The 20251-nt window shown below is 38.7% G+C and overlaps 2 protein-coding genes across 5 annotated transcripts in view; both read right to left on the bottom strand.

Moving 5' to 3' along the window:
* The window catches only part of eif2ak4 (eukaryotic translation initiation factor 2 alpha kinase 4), a 41211-nt gene extending 32645 nt beyond the window's left edge, over positions 1-8566 (bottom strand). The window contains exons 1-7 of one of the 3 annotated variants that reach the window (XM_012968127.3): positions 8275-8566; positions 5463-5566; positions 4656-4758; positions 4213-4386; positions 3857-3937; positions 2616-2764; positions 511-623 (exon numbers count right to left, since the gene is read on the bottom strand). In XM_012968127.3, the coding sequence (XP_012823581.1) occupies positions 511-623; positions 2616-2764; positions 3857-3937; positions 4213-4386; positions 4656-4758; positions 5463-5566; positions 8275-8460 (910 nt within the window). In that variant the 5' untranslated portion in view covers positions 8461-8566. 3 annotated transcript variants of the gene reach the window in all.
* Positions 8567-10641: 2075 nt separating this feature from the next.
* Positions 10642-20251, bottom strand: part of sptb (spectrin beta, erythrocytic) — a 59697-nt gene continuing 50087 nt past the window's right edge. For both annotated transcript variants that reach the window (XM_004917264.4, XM_002936896.4), the window contains exons 31-36: positions 19693-19793; positions 17763-17832; positions 17339-17604; positions 16053-16226; positions 15714-15756; positions 10642-14706 (exon numbers count right to left, since the gene is read on the bottom strand). In XM_004917264.4, coding sequence (XP_004917321.1) covers positions 14545-14706; positions 15714-15756; positions 16053-16226; positions 17339-17604; positions 17763-17832; positions 19693-19793 — 816 coding nt within the window. In that variant the 3' untranslated portion in view covers positions 10642-14544. The remainder of the gene's footprint in view (positions 14707-15713; positions 15757-16052; positions 16227-17338; positions 17605-17762; positions 17833-19692; positions 19794-20251) is intronic.

The following is a 20251-nucleotide window of genomic DNA, read 5'->3' as shown; positions in this document are numbered from 1 at the left end:
ATTATGCAATATATTTTTACAGAGACCTATAGTATAGCCTAGTTTTCCTTTAATATAAAATAAAATGCATACATGATTTTAAATTTTGTTGAGTCCCCCACTGAATTGCAAAATCATGCCATAAATTAATTACAAAAAAAATTAACAGGGTTCTACAAATGCTTAAACACACAGGAATTAATTTTAATATCTGCTAAAACACAGTGTTTTAAAATCCAATAGGAAGTATATAATTAAAAGTTTGACAATCAGGAACAAACGTGGAACTGCAAGTCTAGAAAATGGTCATATGTATAGGGTAAAAATTGCACATTTGCACCAGTGTGATTTTACTTTACCAGTTCAAAACAAATTTGAGCAATCACCATTTATTGGTCTGGTTTCAGTTGTATTATTGAAAGCAAACATCTCATTGGTTGCTATGGCTTCCTGGACCACAGCAAACCCTGCCTCACATTCCAACCCTCTATTAGCTAGACCGACAGGCTAATAACCATAGTAATAACTCACCCAGGCACTTTCCTCTGTGAACAACAATTTGCCCACTGCATCCAATATCAAAGGTTAACACTTCAAATGGGGTTGAGTCATCAGTGAGGCACACCGAATACTGTCGGTCCCGCCTGATAGCAAAGGAGATGAATGCAGAGGTATAAGAATATACACCATAACCAAACATTATTAATAAATGCATTACACTGAAGAAAGTAACACACAGGTAAATAATGGAGTTATTGCATCAGAGACTCAAAGTCATTAGACAGTGTAGGACTCAGATACAATGAGGGGCCTTGACGTGGCACGTGAGCTTACATATTTTGGCCAAAGTGTGGTACTAACACCTCATTTTTTGTAAAAATTATTTTTAAAGGCAAACTAAGCGCTGGCAAACTTTCTTTCTCTTTGTGTATAATTAATGGCTTTTTATCGTTTATAGCAGCTGGTCAACTCCAGATTGTGGGTTAGACCGAGCGCTGGCACAATAGTGTGTTTCTAGCAGCTGGTCAACACTACAGAGTGGGTTAGACCGAGCGCTGGCGATTTCTTTCTGTAAAAAAAACAAAAGCATTTTAAATGCAACTGTAGATGTTACAATTCAATGGCACTGTACACGCTGCACAAAAAATATTAAAACTGTTAATTGTTATTAGCAGAAGAGCAGAGTGTTCATGGCAGGCAACTACACAAAGCTGAGCTGTAGTGAAACCAGTGTACCAAGTACACACAGCTGAACTGGGGGCCCTTCTGTTTTGTGTCGTGTACATCAGGGAGTCTTTGCAGCCTTACTTATATGTAAACAGCAAATGGAGTGTCCACTCCAAGTCAAATTGTTCCTTCATTGTTTGTGTGATCACCGACAAGTAAGCGAAAGCAACTATTAGTTACCTTTAGGGCTCTGGCACACAGGGAGATTAGTCGCCCGCGACAAAACTCCCTGTTCGCGGGCGACTAATCTCCCCGAGTTACCTTCCCCTGCCATCCCACTGGTGAAAATGTAAGTCGCCGGTGGGATGGCACACGCGGCAGCGCGATTTCGCGCAAATCGCCGAAGTTGCCTCGCAAGGCTTTTTCGGCGATTTGCGCGAAATCGCGCCGCCGCGTGTGCCATCCCACCGGTGGGATGGCAGGGGAAGGCAACTCGGGGAGATTAGTCGCCCGCGAACAGGGAGTTTTGTCGCGGGCGACTAATCTCCCCGTGTGCCAGAGCCCTTATACTGCAGCTCTGCACTCTCTTGCCTTGTATGTGTGTGTGAGGGTACCTCATCATAGAAAGGGACATAAAACTAACAGAGGCTTGGGTAAAAAGTAGGCACACAGATTAACAGGCGGCAGTAATGTCATCTGGATGGAGGCTAGATGCTCTGGATTCCCATCAAGGTGCCAAGCTCCCCTACCCACAGTCAGACCATACAGTAGGAGATTGCTGGCACTGCTACTATATCCACTCATAGTCCACATCAGCGCATCCTGCAAAGGTGAAGGAATCACTACACTATGTCTTGCTGCAACATCATTGTAATGTGCTAAGCTGTGGTAATGACACATGATGCCCACCATATTCCAGGCCGCAAGTTAATTTAACCAGTGCCTCTGACCTTTGCATCTCTTCAGATGAAGAAATAGGCGGTCCTGGGCGGTCACTGAGAATCGGTGCACAGAAGACAGCACTTCCCCAGTGCTTCAGACTAAATGTAGATGCAGCTGGGTGGCATGTCACCCCTAAAGTCCTGCTGCCCTAGGCCTGGGCCTTTGTGGCCTTGCCACAAATCCGGGCCTGGAAATAGGGGCTACCAATACTCTTGGTGGGCTAGAAAGGCTAGCTAGACTAAATATAATTAATGTATGTTATTTAATCCTTGCTTGTAAATGGCTTCTTCTACTTAGAACTAGCAAAGCTAGTGCCCATTGGGCAATCTGAAACTGACAAACAAAATCCATGATTGTCCAACAGGCAATACCTGCCAGCGAGACAAAAGATTGTAGTAACACCAGTCACGGATAAATACAAAGGGCTTTCTTTTGATTAATAATAAAGGACAGCAACATCTAGCAACATAAAGCTTTTATTCAGCCACAGTATTATCACCATTTAAGTGTAAAATATTCAATCTTACTTTGAGCGTCCTGCTGAATGTGGCCGATTTCTGTTGGTTCCTCCATGATCAGGAAGTGACCCATCCGAGGCAGCTGTTGTTGTCTTGCCTGTATTATTAATCTTATTTACATTCTCTTGGCACATTAGATTAGCGTTTTCAATCCGTTCCTAATATTCGAAAAGCAAACAGAGAAAGGTCATCATTACGTGCTGATTTTGTTACCTTTTGCAGTACAGTGGGTAAAACTATAAAAATCATCAACACCAGTATATTACTGCCTAAACTTGTGCATTATTATTAAGCAGATGTTTCCTCTACTGTGCCTTGAAGCTAAACCAACATAACACGGCTGTGTTGATAAACTGGTAAACTAACACTATTATCGCTTTGGCATACATTGCTTGTCAGTCAACAGGGTTCAAACTAGAAGTACTTTAAACACCAAATGTATCACAATAAACATAATCCTGCACAGTTAAAAGATACAATATAGCACATTACTTACAGATTTTGTTATAAACCCACAACATGAAAACCATTTAAGGCTGATGCCCCATGGAGAGATTAGTCACCAACATCTCTGTTACCACAGGCGACTAATATCTCCGAAAAACCATTCAACCAGCAACAAAGTAAATGGTAAGGCATTTGCTTTGCTTTGTTTTCCGAAGTTGTGCTAAGTTGCCTGCAGTGGAAAACTTTGCATAACTTTGGAAAAATTAATCAGCGCACATTCCTTGTCGCGTATCCCTCAAGTAAACAACACTAGCCACCAAAGACAAGACTTCAGGAGAAAGAGGTCTTTCAAGCATGCAAGTAATAAAGACGTTTATGTCCAGCCGTAGACTGTAGGGTTGGCATGACAAAGGGAATATGACTCAGTTAAATATCCATTGGTGGAGAAATTTAAAATCAGATTCCCATGATCTATTCACAAACACTGGCTCCCCTGTGCTGGCATCAGCTGTTCCCTGTGCCTACACCCAGAGCCATTGTGTCAGCCCTGGTGTTTATTTGCGCATTTCAGGGCCAAAATATGCTATGCGTGCCAGCATCCTGACTGACACAAGCCTCCATGTGCAAGCACAGGGAAAGGCTGATGCCTGCGTGGGGCTGTATTTATCCAGAAGCCGAGGATCAGCCCTGTCTGGCATTAGCCTAAGATCACACACCAAATATATAGAATAACTATGCTTTTTCCCTTATGTGTTATAGTTCTGTGATGATCACAGCTTTACAGACACCAGAGTACTTGATACCTGTTTTGCTACTTCCTTCCTTCTTTTTTCTTCCTTTTTCTCTTCTTCTCGCTTCTGGATTTCATTAAGGATTTCCCGTCTCTATTAAAAGAAGGTAGTTAAGATGCTAAACCCACTCAAAATATACAGACATGTTTTTGTAGACTGACACATTTCTTAGGTTTTTATAAGAAGCAAGCAAACACTCTGAGTAACAACTAAATTATGAATCATATAGGAAGATGCTCAAAGATTTTAACAAGGCCCTGGATTTTAGTCCCATGAGAAAATGAGCCCACCATATGAAGTTACCAGCCAGTTACCCTACCTAGTTATCCAGTGTCAAAGCAAAGCAGATTTCCCTGTGCACTCCTTACCGTCTGCTCTTCTTTCATCTTTATCTCTTGCATTCGTCTCTCTTCTTCAAGAGCAAGCTTCTCCTGCTGCTTCTGAAGGTTTTTTAACATCTCCTCATGAAAGGATTTAGGAGGTGGATGGTTATACTCTGTAAGAAAACACTGCACATGATCCGCAAGCTGGTATATCATTACCTATCCAGAGAAAGAATAAATAAAACATTCTGGTCAGGCATTTACATAGCATCTTGTCACTTAAAATTAAGGGTGTGGTGCAGGTATGGAAAAAATCCAAACGAGTATTATTAAGAGTATTAATAGGTTTATTATTGGTTTACTATCAATCTGAGGAATCATGTACACTACAGTATCACTGATCTAAGGTACAAAGTAACACTTGTTAGGCATTTTAACAAGGTATGGTACTATGATGGGAAAACTCACGAATATTGCTTAAAACCTACCTCTCCACAAAGCTGTTTTGCTAAATCTTCCAAGCTTGATGTCAGAGAGTTCACATTTTCATTGGACAACCCCTGGATGTTCTTCAGCTTTATTTCAGGAGGACTGCAATCATAAAAATAATACTGACCAAGCAGGTTCCATACACAGAATTTATATATTATACATATATATAAGTACAGTTTTCCTTTAGTAATAGTTCTGTAAAAATTTGCCTTAACATTATATAATAATGTGCAAACATTTTGTAAGGTGGAACTGATTGTCAAGGTTAAAGGCAGATACTAACATATGCCAATCAGTTAGAAGATTTACACTCTGTACTGACAGTGATTTTTCATATCTACATTAAACTTCAGCCACAGCAATATGAAATATCTTTGTTTACCTCCAAAAAAATCTCTAGGAACTATCCAATTCTGTGTTTATCTGATTTGAGATCCCTTTGGGGTTTGGATGGAAACTGATCACACTTAAGCTCCAGCTTATACAATGTAAAGTATGCCAGCAGCCCTCTCTCTGATATAGATGTGTTTTTTAATGGACATGTCAACCGAAAAATAAGATTTTGCCTAATAAGTTACTTGTATCTAATTGTTATTAAAAGCAGGGTTGTCTGTACTGATGTGCAGGTCGAGATAAACACCCGACCCTAACCCGCCCCCGCTCCCAACCCAAACCATACCCGACCCGATTTCTCCATCCCCTTTATAGACCCACGCCTGACCCACCCTGTAATGATATCACAAAGCATTACTAGCAATTTGTTTACAGTACTGTTAGAGAGAGGGAATGCGCTAAGTACTTACACATCAGGATAGTTCTGAGGGCATTTTACCCATAAATCCACCTTGACATGAACCTCATTTCCCTGAGGACGTAAGGCAATGATGACTTCTGGAGGCTGCTGTACCTTTAAAATATAATCATGAAAAGAAAGTTATGACTATTCTTATATTACCTTCATTTACATTTAACACATTCTACAGTGCTTTAAATAAGCGTCCATAACAACTGGCATCCAAACAAACCAATATAGATGGTAATGAGGACCCTGCCCTCAAGGGCTTAAAGGAATAAACATGAACTCATAAACATACACTGTACGTACAGAAACTACTACTGTATATGCTTCTATACTACACTAGGCCCTAAAAAAAATTGTCCGTAGGTCATATTGGGCTTCCTATTTGTTCATGACCCTAAGGTTTTTATCAAGTCTGTGATGGAGGTTATGCTTTAGGGCACACCACACTGTGATTGGAAAGGAGGTTCAACTTTACACATAATGTATGGCAGGGGTCTCAAACTCGCGGCCCGCGGGCCATTTGCGGCCCTCGGTACAATATTTTGTGGCCCGCACCAATGCCTTCGCAAAAGCAATGAATGGATCACGATTTTTATTGCGATTCAAGGGATAATGCAAGGCACGGCGGGCAGGAGCTGCTGATTGCGGAAATGACGTTATGCCATCATAACAGTTATTATGGGAAGACGTTCTGTGTGCACAATTAGCTCCTTAGTTAGCAGCTAATTGTGCACACAGAACGTCTTCCCATAATAACTGTTATGATGGCATAACGTCATTTCCGCAATCAGCAGCTCCCGCCCGCCGTGCCTTGCATTATCCGATAAAAAAGTCCATGAAGGCTTGCATTTTGTGAAATCCCTTATGCGGCCCAGCCTCATCCTGACTTTGCCTCCTGCGGCCCCCAGGTAAATTGAGTTTGAGCCCCCTGATGTATGGGCAAAGTAAAAGGGGGAAATGGCTTCCAGCAGCTTTCTGTGTTATCATACTGAGCAACATTACAAAATGAATTAATCAGAAGGAAAGTACCTAGCCATACACTCAGACTTTAACAATGGTTTAAACAAATGGATGCAAATGAAAGTGAAAAGGAGCTGTAGTTCCTGGTGCCTGAATCTGTCATTATACATATGCAGAGAGGAGCTACCGGCAGGTGACATTTTCAGTCTGGAGAGTTAGGATGATGGACACATGGACAGCGACTTCTGTACCAGTGTTGTAATATGCTCCCAACCATAACTGGGATGAGGTTCACCTTCCTGCTAGACAAAAACCCTAAACACAGAGCCCAAGCTACCATAGATCGGTTTCACACCAAGAACCTGAATGACCCAGTCAAGCCAAAACATCAATCTGATTGAGAATCTGTAGCAAGACTTGAAAATTTGGAGTTCATCAATAATACCCATCCAACAGGGCTTGCCCAATGTTGTCATGACAAATGCTCACATATTACCCCAAAAGTTGCACCTTTAGAGGTTTAAGTGTGTTGTGTAAATCAAATGAAAAATGTGTAAAAATCCACATCTATTTAAATGCCAGGTGGTGACACAACAAAATGTGGAAAAGAACTAACCTGGTTACACACCTGCGAATCATGATGCCACTCAAAGGAAAAGTTTAAAAAAAAACAAAAAAAAAGGGCGTCTATTAAATCTAGGTGCATGCACAGCACAAAAACTTTCTGTCACTCATGCCCATGCAGGTACCTAAAAAACTGACAGCCAGGATACTTTTACTTCTCCTTTAAATGTAAACAGAACCTCATAATTTTGCATGGTACAATGGCTAAGCATGAGAAGCTCTGATAAACATAACATCCTGGAAAAATAGCAGAGAATTTAGTAAGCAGGAGCTCAAGAAAACGTGATACATTCTGGAAAAGCACAGGAATCCAGGAATGGAGACATAAAGGTTGGACTGGCAATTCATTGGGAAACACACACCTTGTGCCCTCTAAAGTTGCTGTTGCGCACAGATAGTCGTCCATGATAGATCTCTGCTACCGCGGGCGAATAACCTCTCCTAAATGTCTTTCCACTGGCTACAAAGAGAATCACCGGTGGGAAGCCCTATGCAACGATACGGTTTTCCAAAGTCGCCCGAAGTTGCCCGCAGAAGGAAACTTTGCACAACTTCAGAAAACCGAATAGGCCCTTCCACCAGCGATTCTCTTTGTTGCCGGTGGAAAGGCATTTAGGAGAGATCAGTTGCCCGCGGTAGCAGAAATCTATCACGGGCAATTAATCTCTGTGTGGGACATTGGCCTAACAGATGCACCTTATCTGTCGCTTGCTGCATCTGTTAGCCCAGGTGCCACATTCTTCTTATTCCAATCTATAGACATGCGCAGCTGTCTGAACCTTTTGCTATCCAACTCTTGTTATGTCACCTACAGTCCCTACTATAAGGGACAATGCAAGACATAGTACTAAATATATATATATATATATATATATATATATATATATATATATAATAGCTTTGCTAATTTATTGGAGAAAATGTCTGGGTGGACACTGCAAAAAACTAATATAGGATGTCGTATAAAGCAGGGCACTCACAGGGCTTAAAAGTATTTTGAAATGAAATAATAAATAAACTATATACGCACACACAAACAAAAACTCATGTAACTTTTGGTTATAAATCATTTCCTCAGTTACATGCTTGCATGAGGCACGTCTGAAGTAACCTATAACCCTCCGCCCCTCCCCAGATAACGCAGTATGTGTAGTTGCAGAGGTGCCTGCATGCAGAGTGTAGTTCCCCTGTAGGCAGGTAAGTGCAGGGCATTCCTTCAGTGTAGGTACCTTCCAGGCAGAGTTCTTGCGCAGATCCGCGAAATCCCCACTATAGATGGATTCCAGGACCTCCAGCTCATTCTCCTGCCGGTGGGAATAAGTTTCAGGGGGGTCACAGGCAGGCGGAGTAGGGCGCAGACCCCCTTGCGGGCTGAGCTCAATAGGAAGAAGTGCATTTCCCCGGCCGCCTGCCATGCTAAGCCGGACTCATCCCGGACTTGTCTATTACAGGCACCAGACGAACGGAACAAGCGAACTGGCTCACAGTAGAGAGTGGGTGGGCACGGCCTACATTTAGTAAAGCAGGAGCGGCCATGATTCCTATTGGCAGAGTTCTTAGCTTTTCGGCGTCGGTGTTCGCCATCTTTATTAGTGGCAACAAGTTGACAGCCACAATGTAAAACGTCAGTCGAGCAGAGGCCACGTTTATCATGGGGATGTTACATACCTACGTGTGCCTGAGGTGCCAACGTTGGAAATGAGTTTCCAGAAGAACTTTGCTTAGGGCAATGCGGCTATATTATATGCTTTATCGTATTGCTAATAAAGCAACTGTGATTGTATAGAACCTTATAAACAGATCAGAAAGATAACTGAGGATAGGAAGGTTGTTATGTTCCAGAAACCAAGGCAACTACAGAGTGATGATAGACCTGGTAGATAAGTGCAGTTGGTCAGTTTTAACAACAAGGCACCATTATCCTGTGCCAGTACCCATGCAGGAGAGTGAGAAAGGAAAGAGCTGGCAGAGGGAAATAAGGTTTGAAAGCATAATAAGCTGGGTGTTACTGGGCCAGCATTGCTTGTGTTTCATCTGCACCAGGGCTGGCAGTTAGTGAGTAATAAAAATACAATTGTTTCATTGTTGTAATTATAATAAGGTATGGGATCCGGAACCCTTTTTCCAGAAAGCTCTGAATTATGGGAAGGCCATCTTCCATAGACTCCATTTTCATGAAATAATTCAAATTTTTAAAAATGATTTCATTTTTCTCTGTAATAATAAAACAGTACTATGTACTTGATGCTAGCTAAGATATAATTAATCCTTGTTGGAGGCAAAACAATCCTATTGGGTTAATTAAATGTTTAAATGATTTTTTAAAAGACTTAAAGGAGAAGGAAAGTCACTTTGGCATTTTACTGCCAATAGATTTGCCACATTAGTGCCACCTAGAACACTATATTTATTCTGCAGAAAGCTTTACCATAACTGAGTAAAGAGCCCTAGAAGCTCCCTCTGTTAAAGATAGCAGCTGCCATTTTAGCTTGGCAGCATAAATCACATTCTGATGGGAGGGGGAGTGAATTCTTATGAATTCTTATGGGAGGGGGGAGCAGGAGAGGGGAGAGAGCTGCGCAGACTCAGGCCCCTGTAATGAAGGCTTTTTCTTACAGAGGAAGTCAGATACTAAAATACATGTTTACACAAAAGAAATCATGTGTTTCTTTTGATAGAGGCACCTAATTGCTGGGGTGGTCTCTGAACATGAAAGCTTTCTATTCCTTAAAAAAGGGACTCTATCTTCTTTCATGGTACCATAATTCAGTCCAATGGAGAAAATGTCAAAATTCATCAAGGATACTTAGATTATTATAGCTTTACTTTTGTAATCAAATGCCTAAATGGCATAAACCAGGGTCATTCTCTTGAACTTCCATGTTGTAGAAGGTAACCTCTATTGTATTCCCCCTTTTGGGGTACTTGCTGACCTCTAACATTTAGGGGCACATTTACTAACCCACGAACGGGCCGAATGCGTCCAATTGCGTTTTTTTCGTAATGATCGGTAATTTTGCGATTTTTTTTTTGTATTTTTTGCGATTTTTCGGCGTCTTTACGATTTTTGCGTAAAAACGCGAGTTTTTCATAGCCATTACGAAAGTTGCGCAAAGTCGCGATTTTTTCGTAGCGTTAAAACTTGCGCGAAACGTCGCGCCTTTTAAGTTTTAACACTACGAAAAAGGCGCGACTTTGCACGCAAGTGTTGCGCAACTTTCGTAATGGCTACGAAAAACTCGCGTTTTTAGCAAAAATCGTAAAGACGCCGAAAAAATCGCAAAAAATACGAAAAAGTCGCAAAATGTTCATTTCCAATCGGAATTTTTCCAATTCGGATTCGAAATCGTGTCTTAGTAAATCAGCCCCTTAGAGTGTTTGTCTCCTAGAGCTCATATACCCAATACATCGACACTAACTTCCTTTGTTCGTTGAGAAGTACTTTAGGCATGGATATCCTAAATGTGTTTGAGCATAATGCAAATTGCCAACACCTCCTGTTCCTCTCCCCTAGGTCAGGTACTCGAACCCGCTTTTGTACTTATCTACCATAGAGGTGTTATCTGACATGGAAAGTGAGTATAGTAGATACAACATGAATTTGCTGTAAGAGTTTATTTAGATACACAATGCATACATTACCATAGCTTTATGCAGTTTGTCAGTATGGTATCAGTTTCTTACATGGGATTTTATTTAATATATGTAAAAGATAATTTTATAAAACTAAACTTGTAAATGCTGCTATGATGAAATTCAAAACAAAATAAACATTCATGCAAGTCTGTACATTTTAATATGTATTTATATTATCACACTCTTAAAAAAAATTTGATCACTTCTTGTGTACTGAATTCTGTTGTCATAGTTATTTTTAACCAAACATATATTTCTGAAATAGCACCACATAGACATCAGTACCAAGTAAGATTCTAAAAATACAATGGCATTTGAGGGCTGTAATTCTCTTTCTGTACTCACACTTTTACAATTCCAAGCACATGGAACAAGACTTAGTACATCAATGAACTACTGCAAAATCTACAAGCTCAAGAATTTAGCAACAGAACTGCACATTTGCCCTGTTTAAAAAAAAGTAATAAACCTACAAATATCTGACTTCCAATTCTGGTTCTACAGGAATAATAGGAATATTTTCATATAACCACAGCTTAAAACTTGGATGACTGCGAAGATCTATGCAGTTTGATGGCTCCAGATGGAGAAGAAAATGTATTATTAATGGCTTTGGAAGGGAGTCAAAATACTGCAGGAAGTGTTAGAAGGTGGGAGAATGGGTGGTGTTAGTTGCTTTTCAATACCAAAGAGCCCTGTATCTAGACACTCTTTTTAAAATGACATGTCCACAGCTTAAACACTCACTGAGATCAAAACTGTCTTCATAAGACATGTCAGAACGAGAACTATTTGTAGTAAAGGGGTGTTTTTATGGGCAATCATTGGCAAACAAGCATGCCAAGCATAAGCTGGAGTGGTGTAACACTACTGGGTTCTGGAGTGGTCGAATATGTCCTCTGGAATAATAAATGGTATTTCACCATCTGATGTAAAGTCCGGGCATTTGCCAGGAGATCACTACCTGCATGAATGCTTAATTCCAATGGTAAAGTTTGGTGGAGAAGGAATAATGGTCTGTTTTCACTAATGGAGTTGTCTTCAGTGGTTTGGGAGCAAACCTAAAAGGGGATCTAAAGTCAGTTTTGAAAAATGTAGTTTTATGTTCCTTGCACTAAATTAAACAATTTTGGAATATATGTAAATAATATATGCTTTTTTTTTTTTTTTTTTTTTTTAAATGGCTCTAGATCCCCTTTAGGGCTATGTCATACAATAACAATACCATGCTTCTTATTTGTGGCAACAGTGTGGGGAACACCCTTTCATGTCAGCACAATAATGCCCCAATTCACAAAGTAAGGTCCATATCGGGGTCGCTGAGATGGGAGTGGAAGAACTTGACTGCACTGCACGGAGCCAGGACTTCAAGTCAAATACACCCTTCTGGGATTAACTGAAATACTGGCGGCAAGCCAGGCCTGACCCCATCATTACCCAATCTTACTATTGCTGTCATTACTGAATGAATGTAAATCTCACTAACAATAACAAAATCTAGTGGAGAAGCAGAAAGAAGACCAAATTCATATTAATGTCCTTGGTTTTGGAATGAGAAGTTGGGCAGCCAGGTGTCCAGATACTTTGACCACAGTATATATTTTATGTATATTTCAAACATTTTCTGAATTAAAAGTATTGATGCTTATGTGGCTCTCGACTTCTAAAACAAGAGAAAGTCATTTGCCTTTGCCAGAATTGATAACACTCATTTTTATTATTCTTTGACCATGATGTGAAATAGCATCTAATAAGAATATGGACAGAGAGAATATAACACTTGCTTTCCCTGCCATAAAGCAATATTAAATGCAAGCTGACCAGTCACAGAAAGATTCTATTTTTGGCTGGCCCACTAAACAAGCAGAACTTGATGTGGTTTGGTTCTACATGCTGAGCCAAATATGGATGATCTAATGGCCCTTGAGGCAATGATTGAATAATATGGAGGTGCAGTATGGCACTACCACAGTTGTCTGTGGGCTGCATGTATGGTCTGATGACGTACCTGTTTGGTTTTGGATTCTCTGCGAGGCCTGGCTGCTAATATAACAAGTCTGTTATTTTAATTTGCTGTTTTGCAAACCTAAAAGGTGTTGGTAAGAGGGTCATTCACCAAGCCAACCTCTCTAGGCCTACTGGCTAGCATTAATACTTACAATTATCCTCATTCCCCAGAGGGCTATGTGTCACATTTTGATAACGTTGTCTCTGCATGATTCTAGCATTTGTAACTTTTTTTTAATAATAAAAAATGTTTTTGTAAAGTTGTTAAATATCTGTCTAATAAAAAAGGTCCAGTATGTTTAGTGGTTTTGTTACAATACCTCCTAAAATGTAGGTATTCTAATTGCTAGTGATAATATTATCTGTATAGGCTTTGACCACCCATCAGGTAAAAGGAAAAATGCTATAATTATTATAATTACTGTTGCTGACAGTAATAACAAAAAAAACTATGTTCTTGGCCTTTATTTTTTATTTGCTTTAGGGTTTTCAATTCTTATGTTTCTATTCTGCCCATGCCCAATTAGCAATAAGCCACATTACACTCATGTGGTTTATTGACGCTCATGTGGTAATAATAAATTGTTGTAAGGGACACCATTAGAGCAATCAGGTAGTGTTTTATGTAGTAGACTGACCTCTAACTCAAGCTCAAAAACAACAGAAACAATTTAAAAAAATACACCCTGTTACACATTCTGTGTTCTCAAAGTCCTAATAATGTTATTAGGTCAGTTCATGTATAGAAAAGCTCAATTGTTTTTAGCTAGTGTTAACCGGCATTTTTAAACTTTTGTACAGTACAGCACTACAAAGATAATAATAAAATTGTAATAACCTATGACTCACAAAGAGAACATATATTTCTGTGATACTATTGCAACCTGCCAGCATGCAAATATGAGGACATTTTTGCCCTGCATACATTTGCCCAATTCATGCCTCCTGCATGCCCTAAATTAACACCTTTTAGGCTGTCTTCCAAAAAGTTCTGTTCCATTTTAAGGATATTGAATGGCAAGTGTCCCTCAAAAAATAGGCCAGATGCAGGCAAGCATTAAGTCACTTCCAGTTAACACAGGAAAATAAATAGCAAAATTTAACCATCAGGTGGCGCATGGTCTATGGCATTTTCTATTGTGTTTTGCTGGCAAGTCTTTGTACTTTAGCACCATCTACAGGCAGGATTTAACACTTTAACATTTTAGTGGTGTATAGACATGGTGAGACAAAATGTGAAAACTTGCTGGCAGCATCTCTATATAAGGTGTCTATTTTACAATAATCTTAAATGTTGTCTGTCCCCAAATGAAAATAGCTGCAGTATACTTGAAGCCAGACACCACACTGGGCCCTAAGAATGTGCAAGAGTACAAACAATACATCACTGTAAAAAAGCTGTGATGGTGCCAATGCGCAATCCTACATACAGATGTTGAGAAATGTGGATGAAACAAGAAAGATGGATGAGAAACTGTCTGGGAAAGGGATTTGTGATGCAAGTATTTGGGAAATGAGCATGGCTACCTTGGACAAAGTTTGCTCTGTAATAAGGAATATAGGACTGTATGGCTTTAAGGTACTGCAATTTTGGAGTTCTCTTTTAATAATGCATATATTGTAGGATATATACAGCAGAAAGGAAATATATCTTTCAAGTAAATTAGCTTTGGTATAATCAGATGCAATGTTAATTTGTGCAGTATATAACAGTTAGCAGTCTCCTCCCATCAAATTCCAATCATTGCTTTTTTACTTATCTGCTACTATTCTTATTGGTTAGTGAAACTACCACTTATGCCTTTGAGTAAATAAGGGAATCGGACAGTACTTTCTCTGCTCCAGGTGTTACAGTTTTATTTTTTTGAGGAGAAAAATGTAAATCGTTTATCTTTCTTTTCTGGCTTTCCTTCAGATGCAGATGTGGAGGGCAGAGGAAGACTTTTGGACTTAGGTTTATGATCTGTAGCCTCTGTAATGGTTGTTGCAAGAATCGGCACCCAGGTTTGAAGATCAGCCTGTAAAAAGTAGATGTTTTTGAATAAGAAACAACATTTCTATAGAAAACTCTTAAGTATTTTAAATATCAGTGAATATTGTAATTTCTAATGCATACTAGCTGGCCATAATTGTGTATGGTAAGGGTCAACAGACAACCAGATTATCCATTCTGAGAGATTACATCAGGATTTTAGAGTGTGAAAGCCAAGAACCACTTCTGAAGATAGTTTAGGGCTCATTTACAATAGAGGTGAACCAGAGGCAAATTGCAAAAAAACAGCTGCCTTGCCTCCCAAGTGTCAGGGCTGCTGGCTAAAGGCAAGTTGTAAGTACAGGGCTCCCTTTTACCCATGTGAGCTTCACTCTGAGCTTTGCTCTAAGGACTGCAATATTATGTATCTTAGACAGGCCTGGACTGGGATTCTACATAGACCCTGGCAATACAAATATATAGCGGTACAAACAACCCCCCACCAACCCACTAAACAGTGAATGTCTATGGCCTCTTTGGCATTTGTCAGAATCAACAGATTGCTAGTCCAGGCCTGATCTTAACGCTCCCACACTTGCACCTGAGTGAATGAGACTGATTGTTATTGACAATCTCTAAACTTGTCACATTAAATGCAAGCCAATTTATAGTGTCTAGAAACTCAACTTTGTAACTGTCCCATAGCAAGTAAATTTGGGATAATGGGACCCAATGGATTTCACAAAATACCAATAACTAGTGATGAGCGAAATTTTTTGCCAGGGGTGGATTCCTGGAAAAAATTTGCTGTGCGACAAAAAAAATGATGCATGTAATTAAAATTATGCGATTCAAAAAAAATTACGTGTATCAAAATTTTTTTTCGTGTGCGTCATTATTTTGACGCACGTCATTTTACACAAATTTTTTTGCCCTTCTGTGAATCTTTTTACAGTTTCATGCATTTTTCTGTGAAGTGAATACAATAAAATATGAGCAGTTTGTAATAGGGTAGTAGCAAAAATAACCAAAAGTTAGTAAAAGAATACATGCCTCATCTTTCGCTTGAAATAGCCATTCATTTCCATCACCGAGTCTGAAATGATAAAATATTTTAGTTTAGGTTTTACTAAATACTGTCTATCTATCTATCATCTATCTATCATCTATCTATCTATATATCTATATATCTATCATCTATCTATATCTATCTATCTATCTATATATCTATCATCTATCTATCTATCTATATATCTATCTATCTAATGTTTATGAACAAAATAACAAAAGGTTAGTGAAATACGTAATGAGATTGATAATGGATAGCTAATGCTAACCACCTAATGCTTGCAACCTAAAGTTCAGCTTTGTTAGACCCTATCTAAAACTTACCGAAGCCTAAAGACGTGTTTTTTCTTTTTATAGTCGGCCACTATTTCACAGCTTGCATTACGCAGGGGCAGAGGGCCTTCACCTTGGAAAGCTTCATTCAAAGCAAAGCATTTGGCATCTTTGTAAAAGTACAAATCATGGTTCTTAAGCACACAGTAGACATTGTTCCAGGACCTGCATGAAAGCCAAACACAGTTATTTCAGTCAGTTAATATAAGAGGCAAAACTACACTTATTATGATATTTTCCCCAAAATTCAATGTTGCTGCAAAATTCCACCCAAATCATAGCATATGTGGACACTCTTTTTCACTGCAATCACAACTTTATTAAGATTAAATGGCAACTTCAAAATCACTGATGCAAAATATTGAAAAGATTGGTATATAGCAGAAAATTGGTATGCTCCTTTGGGACATTAAGTTTGTACTGTTTCTTTACATAGATGTTTACACAGGCCCAGCAACATAGTATTTTAAAAGTTGACATGCCGCTTACCCACAACTAACATTTTAAATACCGAAAGCCACCCTGTAATGCAACTGTAATGTGTGGAGAGTGGCGGCCTCACCACTGTCACTAATTCTAATAGGGAAAATGACCTACAGACAGGAATCGTTAGAAACTAGACCAGGAAGTCTCTGCAAGTTTATGTACACACAGGTACTAATACACCCCAGGTGTATTGTATTGCAGTATCCTACAAAATTTTGCCTCATATAGAATAGACATGTTACCTACACTAGTCAGAAAAGTAATGTACAAAGATATTAATTTATTTTTATTTTTTATGGCACAGAGAAGTCTAGTATTAGCTCATATAGCCCACTGTGTTTGGTATACTGCCTTTGGTCAGCTAAAAGTTAGCATGTTTATAATTACATATATTAAATGTACTTCTTGCTAAATATAAATTATAACTCAGACCAAACATCTTTGCAAGAACCAATTTGATCATAAAAATAAATGACTATGACTCTGGATTTGGAATAACTTACTGAAGCAAAAGGAGCCCTTAGCACACTTTAGTTTGCAATAGCCCTTCTACCCTAAGATAGACAGCATCTTAAAAATTTCAGGCAACTAAATACGTTTATAGAATGGAGAATTAAAGATATAAAATGAATGGGTAATTTCAAAAACATAAAAATACTTTCCTTGACATAACATCATAGGTAGTAAGAAAAGGAAACTAGAGGAAAGGTCGCTTTAACAATAATAAACATTATTTATTGTAAGTGATGGAATTTTCAGCTATATAGACAATTATAATATCTTATGTATACCTGTTTGCTGCTTTTTTAAGTGTTCCATCAAGGTCATGTTTCCTGTTTAGGTAACCCTGATGCTGAATACTGCTAGAGCTACCAGAATCTGTTGGTAAAGTTGTTGCTTCGATTTGTCTGGTTTCTGGATCTAAAATGCTATATTCAGTCTGTTCCATGGATTCGGTATGTGTATACTCTTCCTGAGTGATCTTCTCCTCTTCTTTCTCCTTAGTTTCTTCAGTTACTTCTGTTATACTGGGCAATCTTGGTTTTAGCTCCTCTAACTATTACAACAACAAAAAATCAGAAGACAATAAAAGTCAAAGAATAAAAGACTAGTGTAGTTTTTATTTATCATAGACTCGACTTCTCCATCAAGGAGTAAAAGAAAAACATTCTGCTACTACTACTTCAGAAAAAAGTAGATTGTATATGAACTCACCACTGGAGAGTCAGGGGCAGCATGGATAATGGCTTTCACTTCATGTTCTTTTTCTTCATGTGTTTGGAATCTTAGAAGTAACATAAAGACATATTTCTTAGCGCTGTGTTTCTTATGTTGTTAGTGCTGTTGCAGTGCAGGTTGGTGCTCAGTTGCAAATGAAATATGACTGGCCCTGTACTAATATAGATCCTAATTTGCAATAGAGTCATTCATCAGATACTTGCTTTCAAAGTCTGAATTGCACTTTATCAATAAAATGAACATTTGATGTTATGGGTTTCCTGTATCAGAAAATGGGGACCCTTATATTAGTCACTGGGCCAAACTCATAGCCTCCCCTATCAATATCTGTTTAAAGGACAAGTCTACCAAAAATATAATTTTTTGCCTAATAAAAGAAAACAAAACACTAAGCAACTTTGCAACATTCATTACAAATGTGCAATGGTTTATGATTTGTTTGTATATATAATTGCTATTAGAAGTAGTGTTTGCCAGTTCTTTTCTGTTCTCTGCCCTGGTTGTTTTGGAATTTGAAACAATGTAACACAAGGCAGCAGACTGACAGGCCTGACTTGCTGGAGGAGACTGATCTTTGCAACATTGTTTAAAAAGTAACAACCAGGAGTTCAGCTAATGCTGTTTTTTGTTACATTTACAACTAACTTTTAAAACACTAAAAATTGTCAGTAAATTGGAAAGTTGCTTGGAACTATTATGTTTTCTTTTATTAGGCAAGAAATTCCTCCTCCTCCTCCTTTCACCGTTACTATTGATGGCATGACCATCAACCCTGTAAATTCTGCACGCTGCCTTGTGGTTATCTACCAGTCACTCTCCTTCTCTAACCATATTAATAACATGCCCCTTTCTTTCACAAGTAACAGCTAAAACACATGCCCTTATCCTTTCCCGCTTAGATTACTGCATTCTCTTACTAACTGGCCTCCCAGACTCCCAACTCTCTCCCCTGCAATCAATTTTAAACTCTGCTGCCAGGATCCTCCTGCTCTCTCCTAAGAGGGAACCTGTTCAGCCTCAATTAAGCTCTCTTGCATGGCTGCCTGTTAAGCAAAGGATAGCTTACAAAATTCTTCTGCTAACATTCAAAGCCCTTCAATCATCTGCTCCTCACTACATTTCTTCACTGGTCTTCCTGCACGTTCCTGGTCCTCTCCTCAGCTCCTCTCAGAGCCTCTGTCTTTTTACACCATCCACACCCACTGCGCTCTCTCGTCTTAAACCTTTCTATCTCCTTACCTCTGGAACTCTATCCCTGAATCCCTCCGCAGGGAAAACTCACCCACTCTCTTTAAGAAAAACCTCAGCTGTTACCTTCTGGAGCACTAAAACATTATTTTGCCTAGCCCTGTGCTTAAGGGCAAATGCCCATACCTGGTGCACTCTTACCTTCCAGTTTGTGCCTGTATGTTACCCAACCACTCAGATTGTAAGCTCTACGGGGCAGGGACCTCCTTCCTACTGTGTCTCATACCACATGGCACTTATATATATATACATATATATATTTATTGTATTTATTTATTATATCACTTGTCCTCCCTGTGTGTAATTTTGTATTCTGTGAGATTGTACAGCGCTGCATACCCTTGTGGCACTTTATAAATTATAAAAGTTATACATACATATATGACTTTTAAGGCTCAGCGTCATATCAATTATCTGCTTTGAAAAGCCTTTTAGGTGAAAGAGTACATCAGGTCCTTGATGTTGGGACCTGATTTTTAAAGTATAGACATTGCCACCACAAATACTATACAAATTTACTATGCAAATTATTATGATACAATTATGTGTCATAATGAAAAAACTGCAGCTCCGTTCCATAGGCCCTTCTGTTTATGTTAGCCCTGTAATTAAGCCATGTGTATAACTGTGTTTGCCATTACAAGATTAGTTGACCTACTGTTGTTCCTTCTGGGCTGTCTCTTTCATTTCTGATTCTGCAGCCATTAACATTTCATGTCTTTTAGCTTCCTGGTATTTCCTTACTTCTAATAGCTCCAGCTATAAATAAATAAATACACAAAATGTTAATAAATCATGTGTAATACTGGTGTTTCCATTTTTGTATGGTGTCAGAGAGTAACATATATAAGAAAATACAAATAAAGCTACTTCTTTATCAACGTTAGTATTTTTTTCCACAATTCAAGTTTTTTTGCTTTAAAAATATGAAATTGAATAATTTTTAAGAAAAACACTAATTTGACGATATTTATTAAGCAGGAAAAATGTGAAAACCGCAAATGTAAAATTTCTGCATCTAGAAGCTTGTGAGGTCATGCAGAATTTAATAGGAGCAATTATTTGGTCAATTCAAACTTTTCGACTCTTTGAAATTTTTTGAGCTTTGCGACGCATTAAAAATGATGTGAATTTTTTTTTAATAAATATATTAATAAATATATTAACATTCACATTTTTTACAAATGTGAGCTTAGCTAAAAATTACACAAATACGA

This window comes from Xenopus tropicalis, chromosome 8, assembly GCF_000004195.4.
Source record: "Xenopus tropicalis strain Nigerian chromosome 8, UCB_Xtro_10.0, whole genome shotgun sequence".
NCBI lineage: Eukaryota > Metazoa > Chordata > Amphibia > Anura > Pipidae > Xenopus > Xenopus tropicalis.
This window is presented reverse-complemented; position numbering and strand designations above follow the sequence as displayed.